At 38.5% G+C, this 17,905-nt stretch overlaps 1 protein-coding gene across 6 annotated transcripts in view; it reads right to left on the reverse strand.

Moving 5' to 3' along the window:
* Nucleotides 1-3,484: 3,484 nt before the first annotated feature.
* The window catches only part of prox1a (prospero homeobox 1a), a 128,141-nt gene continuing 113,720 nt past the window's right edge, over nt 3,485-17,905 (reverse strand). For 4 of the 6 annotated variants that reach the window (XM_069931308.1, XM_069931310.1, XM_069931309.1 and 1 more), the window contains one exon: nt 3,485-10,754. In XM_069931308.1, coding sequence (XP_069787409.1) covers nt 10,566-10,754 — 189 coding nt within the window. In that variant the 3' untranslated portion in view covers nt 3,485-10,565. The remainder of the gene's footprint in view (nt 10,755-17,905) is intronic. The other 2 variants (XM_069931315.1, XM_069931312.1) reach the window with 2 other exon arrangements.

Consider the following 17,905-nt stretch of genomic DNA (forward strand, 5'->3'; position numbering starts at 1 on the left):
TATTGGGTACTTTAATCATCCAATTATTTTTATATCACAGTAAAATACCCGTTATCCAGAATTCAAGCAAACAGCAGCCAACAAAAAAAATTCACTGATATAAATAAATAAATAAATAGATAAACAGATAGAAATAAATAAGAACTGATTGATGCCACTTGCCATTTGAATTACTCTTTTAAAGTGTCTCCTTATCCCAGCTTAGTAAGAGTCTATCTTCAAGCAACCTGAAAACTCACTTATCCAGCATCTACCAATCCCTGTAGTGCTGGATACCAGGGGTTTTTACTGTATATCGTTTTGGTAACTCGAATAGAAAATTACCTAAACCTTACATTGTACAGTTTGAATCAATTCTTATTACAGTGTCTTCATGACTCGATTTGGTTTCTGATGTGTAGCAGGATATTATAGATTTACCATAGAATAAATATGAGCACCTCAACCATCTAACCATCAGTTCATCAAGCTACACAATTCGGAGACAAGGAAAAGGAACCTGAACTGGTGGGTTCTCATATCTGCGAATAGAAAATTCTCAAGTTGAAAAATCAAGTAAAAATTTATTTATCTTTCTATTTCTGTATTTAATTTGATTCCCCCTTTAATTAATATTTGCTCATCCCCTTGTTCACCAAGGTTACAATTCCATAAACGATTTTTACTGACTGACTTCACTATTTTTAACAATATTTCCAGCAATTTGCAACAGAAAAGTAATTAGAACTGAAAGGGAAGGGAAAGTCAACTCAACTTGTGGCCCAATCCTCTCTAGAATGTTCTGGGGGGATATAACATTTAAAATGCTCATTCTTTTCTGCAATTAGCTCAGAGACTACATTCCACTATTATCTCTGGAGATGAAATTTTGAGCTATCTTAAATACTTTGTGTGCATTTTTAGGCCACTCACTTCTATCTTTCTCCCCAGTGTGCAGCAGTCCATCTTTTACAATTTCTGCCTTTATTCTTCGGCTTTCCGTCAACTCTCATTTGTACCTTGGACATTCATTCCCCCCCCCCCAACAACTTAATTCCTATAAGAATATTAAATATAACCTGTTGCTGTGAGCAACACCACTAGCCGATTGTCTTTGCTACATGGTCATTCTCTTTAAGCTTATATTTGTTGCACATTTCAGCAGATCATTCTTCATTATGTGCCAAGTAATACTGATGTACAATGTTCCCTCTAATTTTTAGTCATTGTGTGCAAAAAATCTTATAATGTGCAAATTTTTATTCCTGTGACCAAAGTATGTGCACACTGAATGCTTGTGCAAATGTAAACTTGAAATGATTTCAATTTCATTAAAGTGCACATCTCTCATGGATAATAAACCCGTATTGGCATGTTTTAATTTAATACAAATATGATTGGATTCTATGAGGTAACATATTTAGTTAAGATAATATTTTGAACTAGCTAACCTTTTGCGCTTACAATCATTTCCTTTGTGCGCTGGTTACAAAGCGTGAGTGTACGCTCGCAGAGCTTAGAGGGAAGAGTGCTTATGTACAATGTTTTGTAAATTCTGTCTTTGCCCCATCAATTTGATAACTTAATGAATAAAACATTAGACAAAATAAGAAAAATGACAGGAGGGTGAGAATACCCATAATTCTTTGGATCTTGAAACTCAGGTGTACTAAGCATCCTAATCTGAAACCAAATTAAACCAGGAAATTAGGGTTTATTTGCTGCATAGTTGTTTAACATTGTGTTTTGATATTGTCTGATATTCAGTGATGTTACTAATTTCTGTGAATTCTGCCAATGTGGATGATTGTATACTACTCTCCAACATCAAATCATGTGATTTGTAATGTGACTTAGACCAGTTACTTTTCTTCTTTCACTCATTCCTTTTACAGCTGCTCCGCTGATCTTTCAATACCATCTTCTAAGATAATCTTTGGTTCTAGGCTAGATAAAAATCATGGAGATTACTCATTTCAGACATAATACAACATTTATAAATCAAGACTTCTTTGCTTCTTCTAACTTCAATTTTTTTTCTTGTCAACGGGGAATCAAGTCCTATCACAGAGCAATAAGATGTCCTTTCTTCTTGGCTCCAAACTCTCTTCTTTTGCTAATCTGAGTAAACCTTCCAGATATAGACTAGCCAAATGTTGTGTTGTCTCCCACCATTTTACCCAAATTCAGTTTCCCTTCCCCATCTTTAAAAATCTTTAAATTATAATAAAAATTAAATTTAGACATATAGCACGGTAACAGGTCCTACCATCCCACGAGCCGATGCTACCCAATTAACCTACAACCCTTGTACTTTTGGAAGGGCGGGAGGAAACCAACACAGATAAATGTACAAACTCCTTGCAGACAGCGCCAGATTCAAACCCAGGTTACTAGTGCTGTAACAGCATTGCTCTAACCACTACACTAGCCATTTAATCTCTCATGAATAGATTCATAATTAAAATCCATGTGGTTTTCTAAATGTTAAATGATTACAAGAGTGGATATTTTTGTCCACATCGATACAAGTATAAATCCTAGGCATAGCATAAAAAAACACGTGTGTATTGATCCATCAACAAACTCCTCAAACTACTGTAGTTTTTGAACAGTATGTTAAGCCTCTGTGTTAAATCTCCTTAATTTAAAAACACACTTCTTAAGTGGACCTTGCCCCCAATACTTGCTCTGCATTTCTCTCTTGCTTATGTTTACGATGAAAGCTTTGAACTGAACAAATGTCTGGCATAGCCAAAAATGTCAAATTTGAAAAAAAGTCATATTTGAAATGTTATACTTCAAAGGGTAAATGACATTTGAACCTGATTGGCTCCATTGATATTAGGCAAACAGCAATAAATCACAACTGGAAATTCAATGGAACCAGTAAAGAAGTATTTCAAAAATATATAAAAATTACTAATTACATTTAGTCTCAGTGACCTCTGGATGTCCATATTGTAGAATTGATTATATCTTTTTAAAAATCTTCTAACACCAATAATCTCCATTGACCCCAAGATAAACTTACGTAAATCAACCAGATTGTGGCTTTAAAGGGATACACCATATTAAAGGCAACTACTTTAGAGGCAGAACAGTAGAATACATTGCTCCTGCATTTTCTTCTAAACAATATCTTGGGAGATATGCCAGTTTTATCAAGTGTTTGCATACACTGGAAATTAAAGTCCGGTGCTTGGAAGGTAAATAGAATGATTTTTAAGCAATGTGGCTGGAATTATTTTCCGAGGTTTACTGAATCCATTTCTACAATTTACCCATGTAAACTTACTTCCTGAGAATATTATCTACATTAATATCCATCTGTGGTCAGGAAAAAAATAGAAGCACAGATCAAAGAATAGGCAATATATAAAGGAAATTAACATGTTCATTACTTTTCTATGAACTTGTTTCATTTGCCCTCCAGATGTGAATAAAAGCATTTGGCCACACAAAACAAAGTAAAAAAGCAAACACAAAATAAGTGCAAACAAGGTATTTGGAATTATATTTATTCTGCACAAGCTTGCATAATATATACTGCACATACATTCAGTTTAGAGAAGAATGGAAGGCACACAAGGCAATTGAACTACTGTAGTCTGTAGGTGGTACAAAGCAAAGGTAAAAGTCTGGATACCATACAAAAAAAGCTTAAAACACACAAAATAAAATCAGTTATTCAGCAAAAGGTTTTATCTTCCAAATTTAGTAGCTGCCAAGCAGAATTTGATAACCATTAAGTCAGTTGGCTACTGCACCCCATAACATGGACAGGGATCATCATTTCATTATATGCTCAATTATTACAGTACATCCCTGGTATTACAAAATTGTACACCTTCAAATAAATTAGGATAAATTAAACCAATAAATTATGCAAAGTTTTCAGAACAATTAACAACAACAAAATTCCACAATCAAAATGGTCTCTAGCTAGAAAAGAAAATCAAAACCCTGACTACGTCAGTTTTAATTACTGCACTATTTTCAAATTAACAGGTATTTAATACAAAAAGGAGCATAATGCTATGTACAACATATTGCTAAATAATATAAAGGCAGTGTTTTCGTCACTTTTCTGCAACCATATACATACAAGTGTTTTCATCGCAGGCAGTTCATATCCCACAGTTCTCTATGACAAGATGAGCGTGTTTCATTCAACTTCACATTCTGCAATAGAAGTGCAATATGTAGTAACTATTTCCAAAATAGCCTTCTCCCTTGTCATTCAAATTTAAGGGAGATCTCAAAAAATAGGTCAACATTAAACTACCACTTAAATAAAATAGTGTCAGGACTTGGGTAAATTACAGAGTTTACAAGTGCATGTGCTTCTGATGGTAGCTGTTGATTTCAATGCCACTGACATCACCACAAGGAAGGTCTCAGGATTCATCCATTTACTCTCATTTATTTACTGGGTAGATGCAATATACATTCTGTAAATATTTTACAAGATACAGAAGTCAATGAATAATGAATGCAGAATTTGTGGATTCTGAATACAATAAACCAAGTGAACTTCAAAGAATTTTTATAAATCTAATTAGAATTCCAAGGGGTAACGAACTTACACGAGGGAAAATTGGCAGTTTGTTTTCATAGGAAATTCAATACATACCGTACTTAATGATCAGTATCACAACATGCATTATATTTCCTGTGACAGCAATAAATACAGCAACAAATTGGACGTGAAATGTGATTAGTTTGAATGAAAAAGTATGCAAAACAAATTTTAAAAATGGTAATTTAAGGTTAGCATTTCTCGAGGGCTCCCTTTTTAAACCTTTGTGGAATAGTTACCCACATATTTTTATTGCAATTACTTTACAATGTGTTAAAATTAAAAAAAAATTAGAAACTTAAAGCAGATTACCAGCTTTGATACTTTGAGGCACAACTTAACTGCAACAAAATATGTGAGTAAATACCTCATACTAATTAAATACTAGAAATCAATGTCCGCCATGTAATTTTCTCAGCACTGTGAACATTCTCTGCAGCATGTCCTGCAATATTCATAAATATAGGTGTCGCAGAGATCACAGCAAAAACATTCTCTTCACAAAACATATTTTCAGCATGTCTAAAATAGAAAAGTTGTCCATCTAAAGGGAAAAGTCAGCTTTCACTTCACACATATATCACATCATAGGAAATATTGCTTCTATACTACTTTTATAATCTATGAAAACACAAAATCTGCACCACAGTTACAAAAAATTGGCTTCTACAAGATTTCCCATACTCGAATGCTGAGCAAACAGTTGAAGAGGAAAAAATAATTTGCTTTATCAAACTGTTCTAAAAATTCTCTTCAAAAATTTTTTTTTCCAGCTGTTTTATTTTTAAAAAGATACAATATATGCATAGCTATCACTCAGTAAATCTGGCATTTATTGCAGTTGGTTATGAATAAAAAGGAAATCCTCAAGAATCCCAAATTAAGAAGTGTTCAGCCACAGAAGGCACAAGAACAATTGTATATGTGGGAAATTGGGAAATTGAAGGTGTCTGTATCCTTCAAGCTGGTGCGTTTAAGGTTTAGGCACAGAATATCACCTCAAGTTTATATGCAATGTTAAATTTCTATTAGCAATAATAATACGAAATGGGTATCAATTTACAGATAGCATCCATATCAAACTATATAAATTTCCTCTCTGAAACATCTGACCTCCTGCCTCTTGTAGCTTTGCATCATGAATAGGTAAAGTGTATGCCAGTATAATGACAGCAAACCTTGTGAAGCAATCAAGACAATTTCAGGTTTATATGAAAAAAAATGTAGCTGGAGGCACAAAGGCATTATGGCTCTTTTAAAAGCATTCCAGTTCAAATGAAATTTCTAGAACATTCTTTATATATTGGACAAAGTGAAATTAGTTTAAATGGAATTACAATTAGACTGTTGAATGCATTTTTATTAAAATCATATGACAAAACTATCCTGTTCAACTTGTTGTGCCATTATTACAGAATAGTGGACTGAGATGATTTAAAACTCATCGCTTATGATCTTTTACAAAATACATGGTAATCTTTGCAATTTTATGCACAATTTATAGAACTTGCACTCATCCTCAAACCAAAAGAAACAAGAAAGTAGGGCCATTCACTGTTTATGATAATCATTGCACCTCTAATTCAGTCCACATTGTAATGTCAACAGAATTGTTAGCTGGTGTTCAAGGACGGTCCTATAATATGATCACCAATACTCGTAACTAATTTCATTAGACAAGTTTGTTTTCAAATTTAATAGTAACTACATGTCACAACCAATTGAGACTGAGTAACTGGCACATAATTCAGCCAGGCAAGGCTAAACTCAAATGAAAGATTCAGCATTTTGGGGATGCACCAAAGAGGACAAACTTGCTTTAGACCAGTGATTTTCATCATTTTTCTTTCCACTCACATACCACTTTAAGTAATCCCTATGCCATAGGTGCTCTGTAATTAGTAAGGGATTGTTTAAGATGGTACGTGAGTGGGAAGGGAAGGTTGAGAATCACTGCTCTAGACCCAATTGTTACTGAAACATTTTTCTTGAGAAAAATTGTCATTGGCTCATTTTCTTTGGAACCCTGCACATAATGAATCAATTAGGTCCGATTAAAACAGTGGTTTTCAAACTTTTTCTTTCCTCTCACAGACCACTTTAAGTAATCCCTTACTAACCACAGAACACCTATGGCATACTTAAGGTGGTCTGAGGGTGGAAAGAAAAAGTTTGAAAACCACTACTTTCGATGTATAGTGAATATTGTCTTAAGTGTGCAGACACTTGTGATTGGACATTTCAAACATTGTGTTGCTAATTTGCTAATTTGATGCTAGCAGGTTAAGGCTGTGTTGACATTAATTGCTTTCCTGCATTTCATTCCATTGCTGTAGTTAAAATTGTTATAACTTTACATCTTCATAATTAAAAAAAAGTAAATATAAAAAATGTTAAATTTTGTATAATAATAGATTTCAAATTTTCCAATCATCTTCAGAGAAAAAATATTATCAGGCTGGAATCGGAGAAACTGTAATGCAAAGTCAAATGTATATATACAGTATATATTTTTTAATTTTCAGTTCAACAATTCACTGTATATCAGTCAATGCACAGTAGAAACTATGAACTGCAATTCAATAATTAGCATTTCTGACACCAGAAATAAAAAAAACAATTCTAATGAAAGCTTGCTCTATATCAATATTTTAATCCATTGCACCATATTCACTAACTTAAATGCAAAATTTTTTTTACTGATAATGCTTTCTTAATGTTCATATTTACCAAATGGAAATAGTAAATATTAAGTTATAATTATATTTTTTTTAAAGTTTGAAAATCTAATGCAATTTTTTCCAAACTGTTCACATATTCCAAAAAGGGTTGGTATTGGTACAATCTGCAGAGCACATGGTTTGTAATGCTGAAATCCAACAGATAGATACAAAAGCTGGCCCGGCAATGGAACCATCTCAGCCTCAATTTAATTAGAACATGCTTAAAGTTGATCCTGGACATCTAAACATTCTAATCTGGAATACTCAGTGCAAGATTGCTTTCTTGGGGAGGAAAAAAAATCATTGTTTTGTAGATGCCATTTTACTGATATTGAAAATAGACTCAATATTGTTGAACAGCAAAATGAATTTACACCAGAGTAGAGTTATCTTTGTCCAAGGATTTGTGTTAGTTGCTGCACATTATACTCTGACATTTAGTTCTATCAAAGTCAAAGGAAAATTTTAAGAGGAGTTTAACAAATAAATGCTTCAATATTGCAACTTCATTGCTTGTAGTTGAAGATCAATTACTTTCTAATGTGTTTAATATAAAATAGAAAATGATATGAATCTTAAATTTAGACTTGTATTCACTTCAACTTTAAATAGGTGAGCACATTCAAAAATATTTACGAGTTCACCCTAATCTAAAGTGACAATGTCATTTTGTTGATAAGAGATGAATGGGCAATGGCATTTAACAACTTTGACCAGTTACCTATCTTGCAATACTTCTATTTGATATTTTTCAAGGTGAATCTGATGTGCATCTATTCAAAATGTTTCCCAATCATACTTACTGATCAAAATTATAAAGCAGTATCAGCTTTCCTGCAGCCTGGGAATTGAGTGAATCACTGCTTCCAATCTGGAATTTCTGGCTTGAACACCAGAAATTCATAACAGCTCAACTCATGTAGCATCTAGCTGGTAGGTTTGATTTTTGTACATTGCCTTAAATTACAACCCAATTAGGCAAAATGAAATGTGTAACATAACATAAACCAAATGGTTTGACACAAATTAGCTTTAAATCAGATAGAAACAGTCGATCAATTTTCAGTCTATGGTTGCAGGATTTTACCAAAGGAAGGCATTGGTGTCCTCTGTACAGAGTAATTAGATTGTGGTGAATTAGCAAATTGAAACATCACTATTAAGCAACAATTAAAAAAGGTGCAATCATTAGGCCAATTTTTTTTAATAATAGTGTATCATAAATTATATATTCAGAAAGTGCACACTTTCAGGTTTCATAATTTTAACCAGAAACTGCTGTTAAAGCCTGACTGGCTATATTCAAACCAAGATCTAACACTTTTAAACCTCAGTTTGGATGATTTTAAAATATATTATGTACGTGCTGGCTGATCGATCTGATTGACTCAAAATGTGTACAGTCATTACACTGGATTGGTTTAAAGCCCATTTTGTCTAAAATAAACTGACATAGGTGTAACTCTACATCAGTTATTACACAAATTTGTTCTCAGTAGTAATTATGTTGGTAAATAAAATAAATACACTACTGCTAAAAGTCACACTCCAATAACAATTGAATCAGGCTAGTGAAGGTATTTTAAGTATATATATTATAGATCATCTTTAAAAATTGTACATAGGTCAGCATGTTTCCTTCATCTAATAATTTGGGGTGCCTTCAGTCATCAGTGCCAACACCAAAACCAAACTGCTGAAAGGGGAATGGGCTGAGAAATAAAAGACCTGCTGCTTATATAATGTGGTATTAAATCAAACTTAATATTTTTGATTATACTTGCACAAATAGTGTAAAACAGTGTGTAATTTGTTTCACATTGTTGCAGGTAAAATAAATCAGATTAAATTTGGACAGTTTTGAATACCCTGTGGTGAGCATCTAAATTTTAAACAGATTCTTACAGTATGGCATGTTTATGCACATATGACTTTCAGTGTCAATAGAACATTTGCACACTATGTACAAGTAACCATTTTCACAAATAACCTGTATTCTAATTACAATAATCTGCTCATTGCACATTAAAGCACATTTGTTTTTGCATTTTAGATTTTTTTTCCTTTCACACCCAAATGGATTCCCTCCATCTTGAACAATGATAATCTGATGGTAAACTGACACATTTTCAATCACTTAATTTTCAACTTCATTTTTCTCAGTTAGCCTACAACGATGCAAAGGAGCAGAGCCAGTAAAAACCTCGAATGAAGTTCACTGTACATTTCCTGGCTTGAAAATCTGTCAGTTTACAGGGTACTTGAACAGAATGAAGTACATTATTCCAGAAATTACAAATATAATTGGAATACATAATAACTAATGAGCTTTCAGCTGGCTGGTAACCTCATTTTAAAAAAAATACATTTAAGCTATTTGTTAAATTTTCCTGAATTCTAGCAATTAACAGGGGATTTTTTTTAAAAAATATATTCCTCACTTTCTCCCTGGAGAATAAAACCTCTGGTGATCTGGCCAGTTACGAGCCTTTTCTGGCTCATCTGCGATCATTGGAAGTGCACAGAAACCTCATCTTCAGTAACTGTGTGAAAGCAGAATTGTTCTGCAGTGAAGAGGCTGCTCTCATGTGAAATGGTCATCTCGGTGAAAGAGCAGAATTCTAATTGAAAAATCTTGCTTGCTGGAAAATCCTATAACTGTTTGTAAATTGGGGGATTCAAGACAACATGACTGACATCAGCTACAGAGACAGGAAAAAACGGAAACACATGCCATTTGCAGGAGGTGGTTATTTTGATACATAAAATATACCAAAGGTATCATTGAGCTATATGGTGCATTCTAGTCTGGGGGCAAAGTTCAATTGGTATCATGCCCGAAATCAAAACATTATGTTTAGACATTTCTGGAAATGATACAGCTGGGCCAAATCTTGTGTGTAGTGTTGTATCCCATGACAGTTATTTTATTGTCCCAATGATGTCATAGTTATTTGCCATTTGCCACAACTAATCATTAATAAACCCTTTTGTCTGACAGATCATTTTTACCATGAAATATCAAAAATAAGAGTACACACCCACACTTGATTTGTTTTTTCCCTTCAGTAAATCAAATCAAACATAACCTTCAAATCAGAAAGGTTCAGGTATCAGCATTTGTAGGTTCAAGGCTGTGGTGAATAACCTCCTTACAAGGTCAAATGTAAAAGGGAAAAACATGATGTAAAGTTAACAAATCAGAGCGAAGAAACGCAACAATACAAGAATTGGGCATCAGAACGGAAAGGGCACATTATGTCTGATGGCTCTGGTCATCTTTACTCATGTAGTAGCTCTTGCAGGCAATTTGGAGATTTGAAAACCTCTGGGACTTCACTGTCCAGCTTGCAAATGACCTTGTAGATGGCCTTCTTCCAGGAAGGATCAACGTCTTTGCCTGCAACAATGGCATTGAAAAACTCTCGTAATGTGATCTGAGCCACTTCCAAGAACCTCTCCGGAACCTGCTGATACAGAAGGAGACAATGACATTAGTTAAGCTTTCAATTTCAATTCGAAGTCTCAGATATATTAAAAAGGGGAGGGGAGGAGGCTGAGCTTTCATCAATCTCACCAAAAGCTTGCAGCAGCTCTGTGCACCAAGCCCCTAAATAGGGAAAAGTTTGCAGTTTCCAGTTTATTTCAGGAAAGCTATTACTAGAAAGACGATCTGTGTGTTCTTATTCTCTTTCAATGCTGTGACCAGATTTATCCATCTTTGCACTCAATGATCAAATGTAATTTGTCAGCTTTTCACATTTTCTAACATTTTATTTTGATTTAAAGTTCAGTTGTTGCAGATTTACAGCAGACAAGAGAACAAAGTTATTTGCAAATAAACACCTTATAAATGTTAAATTCAGCACTGAAAACCCCATTGACATCTATTTGTTGAAATATTGTTCAGGTATTTAACTTTAATCTTTACAAATGCCTGTTTTGAAAAGGATTTCTATTAGGTTTGGTGTGTTATAGTGATGTGTTAATTGAGACTTGAGATACAAATTTACCAAATAAACATTGAAGCATGGTTATGTTTTGAGACAAATATTAAAGCTTTTATTTCAGTATATTTGCAGTATATTAAAATCAGAAAACTTTGCAAGGATAAGAAATGCCCTTGTAAAATGAGTAGTCTTCATGAACTTCTTGGTTAAATGTTCTTTCTGCATTCCATCCACCAACCCTTCCCCCACCCCCCAACCTGGACATTCAGATACCTTCCAATCAATACAAATTAGTTTGTCTGCTACAAAAAAAATCACAACATTAGTTTTGTGAAGAACACAATACAAGTGGAACACAATATCTGTGCTTTGGGCTAAAGCTCACTGAGATTTTAATTGACTCTTTTCATTACACAGCAGCAGCCTTTTGACATCACTCCATCCTTAAGAAAGCTGACGTTCAATTCCTCTGCCACCTCCATCCATCTTTCCTCTTTTTTTCCCCCCAATCTTACTCTTAACCACAGAGCCCCTTCCATCCATTTCTGCTCTCATCATTCCCACAATTCCTTCAATCTAGTTTCTGCCCTATATCCTGTTTAGTACCATCAAGTCAAGTTTATTGTCATCTGATTGAACAAGTATAACCCTGGGCCTCGGTGCAAAAACATGCCGACACACAACCAGACATAATACACATTATAGACAAATAATACATATGCATGGCAAATATCTATATAAATATTGTTTTGTACTAATGAGTCTTGGATGGTTAGTGTGAGTAGTTCCTTTGGTCAGTCACCATTCTCACTGCCAGTGGGAAGAAGCCGTTCCTCAGCCTGGTGGTGCTGGCTCTGAATCTCCTGCATCTCTTCCCCGATGGGAGCAGCTGAAAGATGCTGTGCACAGGGTGGAAGGGGTCCTCAATGATTTGTGTGCCCTCTTAAAGACAACGATCCCGGTAGATCATGGCAATGGGGGAGGGAGACTCCAGTGATCCTCTCTGCCACTCTTCTGGTCTTGTGGATTGACCTCCAATCCATTTCTCTGCAGCAACCATACCACATTGAGATGCAGCCAGCCAGGATGCACTTGAATGAGCTCCTAGAGAAGGTTGACATAATGGTGGCCAGTAGCCTTGCCTGCTTCAGTCTTTTCAGGAAGGACAGTCTCTGTTGCACCTTCATTACATGTGAGGAGATTTTGAGTTTCCACGATAGGTCACTAGTTAAGTGAACTCTAAGGAACTTGGTGCTTTCCACTCCAGAGTGGTTTATGTGAGTTCTTAGTCCTCCTGAAGTCCTTGATCATTTTCTTCATCTTGTCCACACTGAGACTCAGGTTCTTACTCTCACACCATTTCACAAGATTTTCTACCACTTCTCTGTAGAACGATTCATCATTGTTGTGGCTGATGAGGCCAACGACTGTTGTGTCATCTGCAAACTTGATGACACTGTTGCAGCTGGATCTGGCGATGCAGTTATGGGTCAGAAGCGTGAACAGAAGCAGGCTGAGTACAGAGCTCTGAGGTGCGTCAATGCTTGATATTCTGATACCAACCCAGGCAGACTGGTCTTTCTGTTAGGAAGTCCATGATCCAGTTAAAGAGAGGGTTGTTGAGTCCAAGCAAGGACAGCTTCTCCACCAACCCCTAGGAAGAAAGGCTATTAATTAGCCTTCTTAATAATTAGCTGTTCCTGAATGCTAACCTTTTATATTTTGTGTGCTTGGACAGCCATATCCCTTTGCCTTATCATTTTTTTTAAGATTCAAGCAATTTAAATAATAATCTGCTTTTTAAAAAAAAAAAATTCTTCCTTCCTGTGAGAGAATTTGGTTACCTCACACTTTCATACGTTAATTTTCATCTCACATCTGCTTGCCCAATAATTTAACCTGAGCCATTATCACCTTGCCAACTCACCCATTTTTAATATCATCAGGAAATTTGGCAACCTGTCACTAATGTAGATAGTTAGTTGCAGCCCTAGCACTGATATCCACTAATAACTGATTGCAATATCACAATTGTATTAACTGTTTTTTGTCCATTAGCCACTGACCTAACCATTTTATCCCAAAAAGCATAAGCTCTTCTAGAATATCCTACAACATGTCACACCATCATATGCATCTGAAAATTCAGAAATACATGTACTGATTTCCCCTTTACCCATCCAGTTTATTACATCTTCCAAGAACTCTAGCAACATAATTAAGAGGGGCAATATATAGAGTAAATGCAGCTTGGCCTTTTTTTTCCCCTCCACTGAGGTTAGGTGAGATACAAACCAGAAGACATGGGCTAAGGGTGAAAGGGGAAAAATTTAGGGGTACATTAGAGGGAACTTCTTCACACAGAGTGGTGGGAGTGTGGAACGAGTTGCTAGCTGACATGGTCAAATTTAACATTGAAGAAAAATGGGAGGGTTATGGGCAGCTATGGATGAAGTGCAGATCTGTTGGACTAGGCTAAAGAATAGTTCAGCACAGACTAGAAGGATCGAAGGGCCTGTTTTCTCTGTGCTATAATGTTCTATGGTTTGACTTGTCGGATAGTTTCCATTTCATAATACTGCATTGACTCTGCTTGCTTCATTTATAATGTTCTCACTGTTCTGCTTGTGCCTTGTGAAAAGTTGGAGGCATGAAATCTGGGGCTTACCCCATGCAAATCACCAGCCTGAAGTGACCCATAGGAATTTAAATGAATACAGAAATTGTAGGTAGCAAGCACACAAGCTCAAAAATCTGCCATCAAAACCAGTTTGAAAGTTCTACTTCATTACAATCATAAACTTGCATATCACCTGATAAAATACCTCTTCCGACAGCAAGATTTCTCAGAATTTGACTGTTGACTATATCTTGATATCAATTTGCATGCACAGCTGCCATTCTTAGTAACAAAGGTTACCCATCATGTTTAAAAACTTATGGAACAGTGAAGTACATCAAAGGTTCTTATTTCTCGAACTTTTCTTCAAGGCAATAATAGCATTTAAATGTATGAAATGCTACATAGAACCCTAAAACAGGGTGAAAATTCAAAGCAGCACTTCACGTGCAGAGGAGCTCTCCATTTACGGAGAGCATAACTTGTACAGAAATGTGACTTCTTCCCCTTTACATATTCAAGATAGAAATATTAATAATAAGATGCTTCATGGGTCCATTATAGTACAGGTTTCAGTTTAATTATCTATGTTAGGGTGAATATTTGAAGAAATGATAGAATGATAGCAAGTGTATATAGAATAATACAAAATCAGTAACTTGTAGCCATGCACTACTTGAAAGATGACACACTCACGTGGTGTAGTCAGGTTAAGCTCTGAGTTTTATTAGGGCTCAGGGCTGACTTTTACTTGCACAGTTCCTACCATGGCCCCCCCCCCCTCCTTGGCTCACATCACAACATGCTTAACAAAAGTGCGTTTATCCACGTGTGGGAACTTTCCTGAATAACAATGCCCTTCTTCCCAGCGCACTGTCCCTGTCTGTTGGCTGCGCAGCAAGGCCAGCGCCATTTTGGGGTCACTGCCCTTTAAGTTGCCCTTGCTGTTCACTTGTTGGGGCCAGTGCTGCTACACAGGCTGCTGGCCTTTGGCTGTGCTCGCCACCCAGAGCACTGGCTCGATTGCCACTATGGTGGGCTATCACATGACTATCCACCCAAGAACCAACAGTATTGACCTTGTTATTGTCTTTGGTGCCCAGAGGCAAAGTCTCTGCAGTCTTCAGTGGCCTGCCTCTTCGGTGTGGTGTTGGTGTCGCGACTGGGTGTGCCAGGTCCAGGCATGCCAGCTTCAGACTGTTTGTGGTGAATACCTCCATCTTGCCTCCGACCTCCAGCTCAAACCTGGCCCAATTGTTGCAGATATCCTGGAATAGACCCTCGTATGGCCTCTGCAGCAGTGAATGATGTGGATCCCTGCGAATGAAAACATACTCACAGTCCTGCAGGTCCTCGTGTGCTGATTCTTTCCCTTAGCCTGCTGAGGAATGCTGCAGAGTCGTCCTGCTATCCTCCTGGGGAGGATAAGAATTTTCATAGGACCACCAGTGGAACTCCATACACGAGTTTGGCCGAAGAGGTGCTGAGGTCTTCCTTGGGTGCTGTGTGGATGCTCAACAGCGCCCATGGTAGATCGTCTACCCAGTTGGGTCCTTAGAGTCTGGTCATGAATGTGGTTCTGAGGTGCCTGTGGAAGCGCTCCACCAACCCATTGGACTGTGGGTGGTAAGCTGTTGTGTGGTGCACCTGGCCACTGCACAGGCTGGTGAGGTTAGACCACAGACTGGAAGTGATTTGGGCCCCGCTGATGGACGTGATGTGGGATGATAACCCGTACTCTGCTACCCAGAATGAGATGAGGGACATGGCACATGAGGTTGCGGACGTGTCTGCCAGCGGGATAGCTTCTGGCCACCTGGTGAAGCGGTCGACCATTGTGAACAGATATCTGGGATACCAGCAAGGGTCTTACTATGTCCACGTGGATATGGTTGAACCTTTGTTCTGTGGGTTCAAAGAGTTGAGGTGGGGTCTCGGTGTGCTGCTGTACCTCGGTTGTTTGGCACCATGTGTCCACCCGCTGACCTGTTTCTGCAATCCATGCCACACTTATTTTCTGGCTACCGACCAGACCATGGTCCTGATGGATGGGTGAGACAGTCCATGAATGGAGTCAAAAAACTGTCGTCTCCAAGCTGCCGGGATGATGGGTCTGACTTAACCAGTAGCCATGTCATGCAGGAGGGCAGTGCTACCTGTGCCGACTGGGATGTCCTGGAGCTGCAGTCCCAATATGGCAGTCCTGTATTGGGGCATCTCCTCGTCTTTCTGCTCAGCCTCCGCCAGTGCCACAAAGTCAACTCCCCTTGATAGTGCGTGGATACTTTGCTTGGACAGTGCATCGGCCACCATGATGTCCTTGCTGGAGACATGCCTTTCATCTGTGGTATACTCCAAGATGTAAGACAGGTGTCATTGCTGGCGGGCCAACCAGGGGTTAGAGATCTTAGCCAAGGCGAAAGTCAAAGGCTTTTGATCTGTGAAAACCGAGAAGGACCTGCCCTTCATGAAGTCCCTGAAGTGGCAGATGACCAAGTACAGCGCCAGTAACTCTCTGTTGAAAGTGCTGCACTTTGGTTCTGGAGACCGCAGATGTTTGCTGAAGAAAATGAGCAGCCGCCAACTTCATTCGATCTGCTGCTCCAGAACTCTGCCGATCGCCGATCCTAAGGCATCCACTATCAGGGCCGTTGGGAGTGTCTGACCTGGGATATGCCATGATGGTAGCATCAGCCAGAGCTTACTTGGCCTTCATGAAGACTTCTGCTGACTCCTCATCACAGGTGATGCCCTTTGCCTTGCCTGCCATCTGGGCAAACAAGGGCCTCATATTCTAGGCAGCTGAGGGGATGAACCTGTGATAGAAATTGATCATCCCCAAGACTCCTGTAGTCCCTTGGTCTTGTGGCTCTTTTCATGGTTATCCTGTGGCTCAGGAAGTCGATGGCCTCCAATCCGAACTGGCATTTTGCTGGGTTGATTGTCAGGCCAAATTTGCTCGGTCAGGTTTAGAGGTTGTGGAGGTGCGTCATATGTTCCTGTTGGTTCCTGGTCGCCTCCAGGATGCCATCCAGGTCTCACCCTACTGTGTCTATGAGTCGCTGGAAGGTCTGTGCGGCATTCTTTATCCCAACGGCATTTGGAGGAATAGAAGAGTTCAAACGGTGTGATGATGGATACATTGGGGTGTATAGGGATCTGATTATATCCCTGCTTGAGGTCCACCTTGAATATCCATGCTCCATTCAGGTTAGCCACGAAGTCCTGGATGTGTGGCAAGGGGTACCAATCTGGTGTTGTGGCCTTGTTGAGCTGGCGGTTGTTGCCGCATGGACTTCAGCCCCAGTTCCTTTGGGTACCTTGTGCAGGGAGAAGCCCATGGGCTGTCTGACCGCCGTATGATACCAAGCTCCTCCAGCTTCCTGAATTCTTCCTTTGCAGCTTTTGCTTTTCCTAAGAAGTCTTGCCCTCGCATGGAGCGGCGGGCCCTGGGTCAGGATGTGGTGCTGTACTTCATGTCAGGGCATTGCTGTGGTGAATTGGGTGGGGTGCGAACACTGCAGGGAACTCAGCCTGAACTCTGGCGTCTATGATGGGAAAGGATTGAAAAGTTTTGGCATGGACCAATCTCCTTCCCTTGAGGTCCACTAGCAGGCTATAGGTTCACAGGGTCTGCCCCGATGAGTGGCTATTCCACTGCGGCCATTCATGAGAAGAAGCTGCCTCCCAAATACAGTTGGACCTTGCGGGTACCCTAGGTTCAAATCGTGCTGTTGTTGGCTGCCCTCAACGTGGGGCCCGACTGCCTGTTCCTGGTGACCTGTCCCAATGGGGATAGGATGCTGACCTCTGTTCCCGTGTCCACGAGGAAGCCTTGTCCACAGTGGCGGTCCCAAATGTACAGGAGGCTGTCTTTGTGGCCAGCTATCATGGTCATTAGCTGTGACTGACTCTGGCATTTCCCTGAAACATGTATGGTGGCCTGCACCGTTAGTGTCCGGCACCCCATCTCTGGTGGTTGAAACACCACTGGTCATTGGGATCGCCTTCACTGGGGCGCTGCTGTTCTCTTGGTGGTTCTGCATGGGTC

Source organism: Narcine bancroftii, chromosome 4, assembly GCF_036971445.1.
Source record: "Narcine bancroftii isolate sNarBan1 chromosome 4, sNarBan1.hap1, whole genome shotgun sequence".
Taxonomy (NCBI): Eukaryota; Metazoa; Chordata; class Chondrichthyes; order Torpediniformes; family Narcinidae; genus Narcine; species Narcine bancroftii.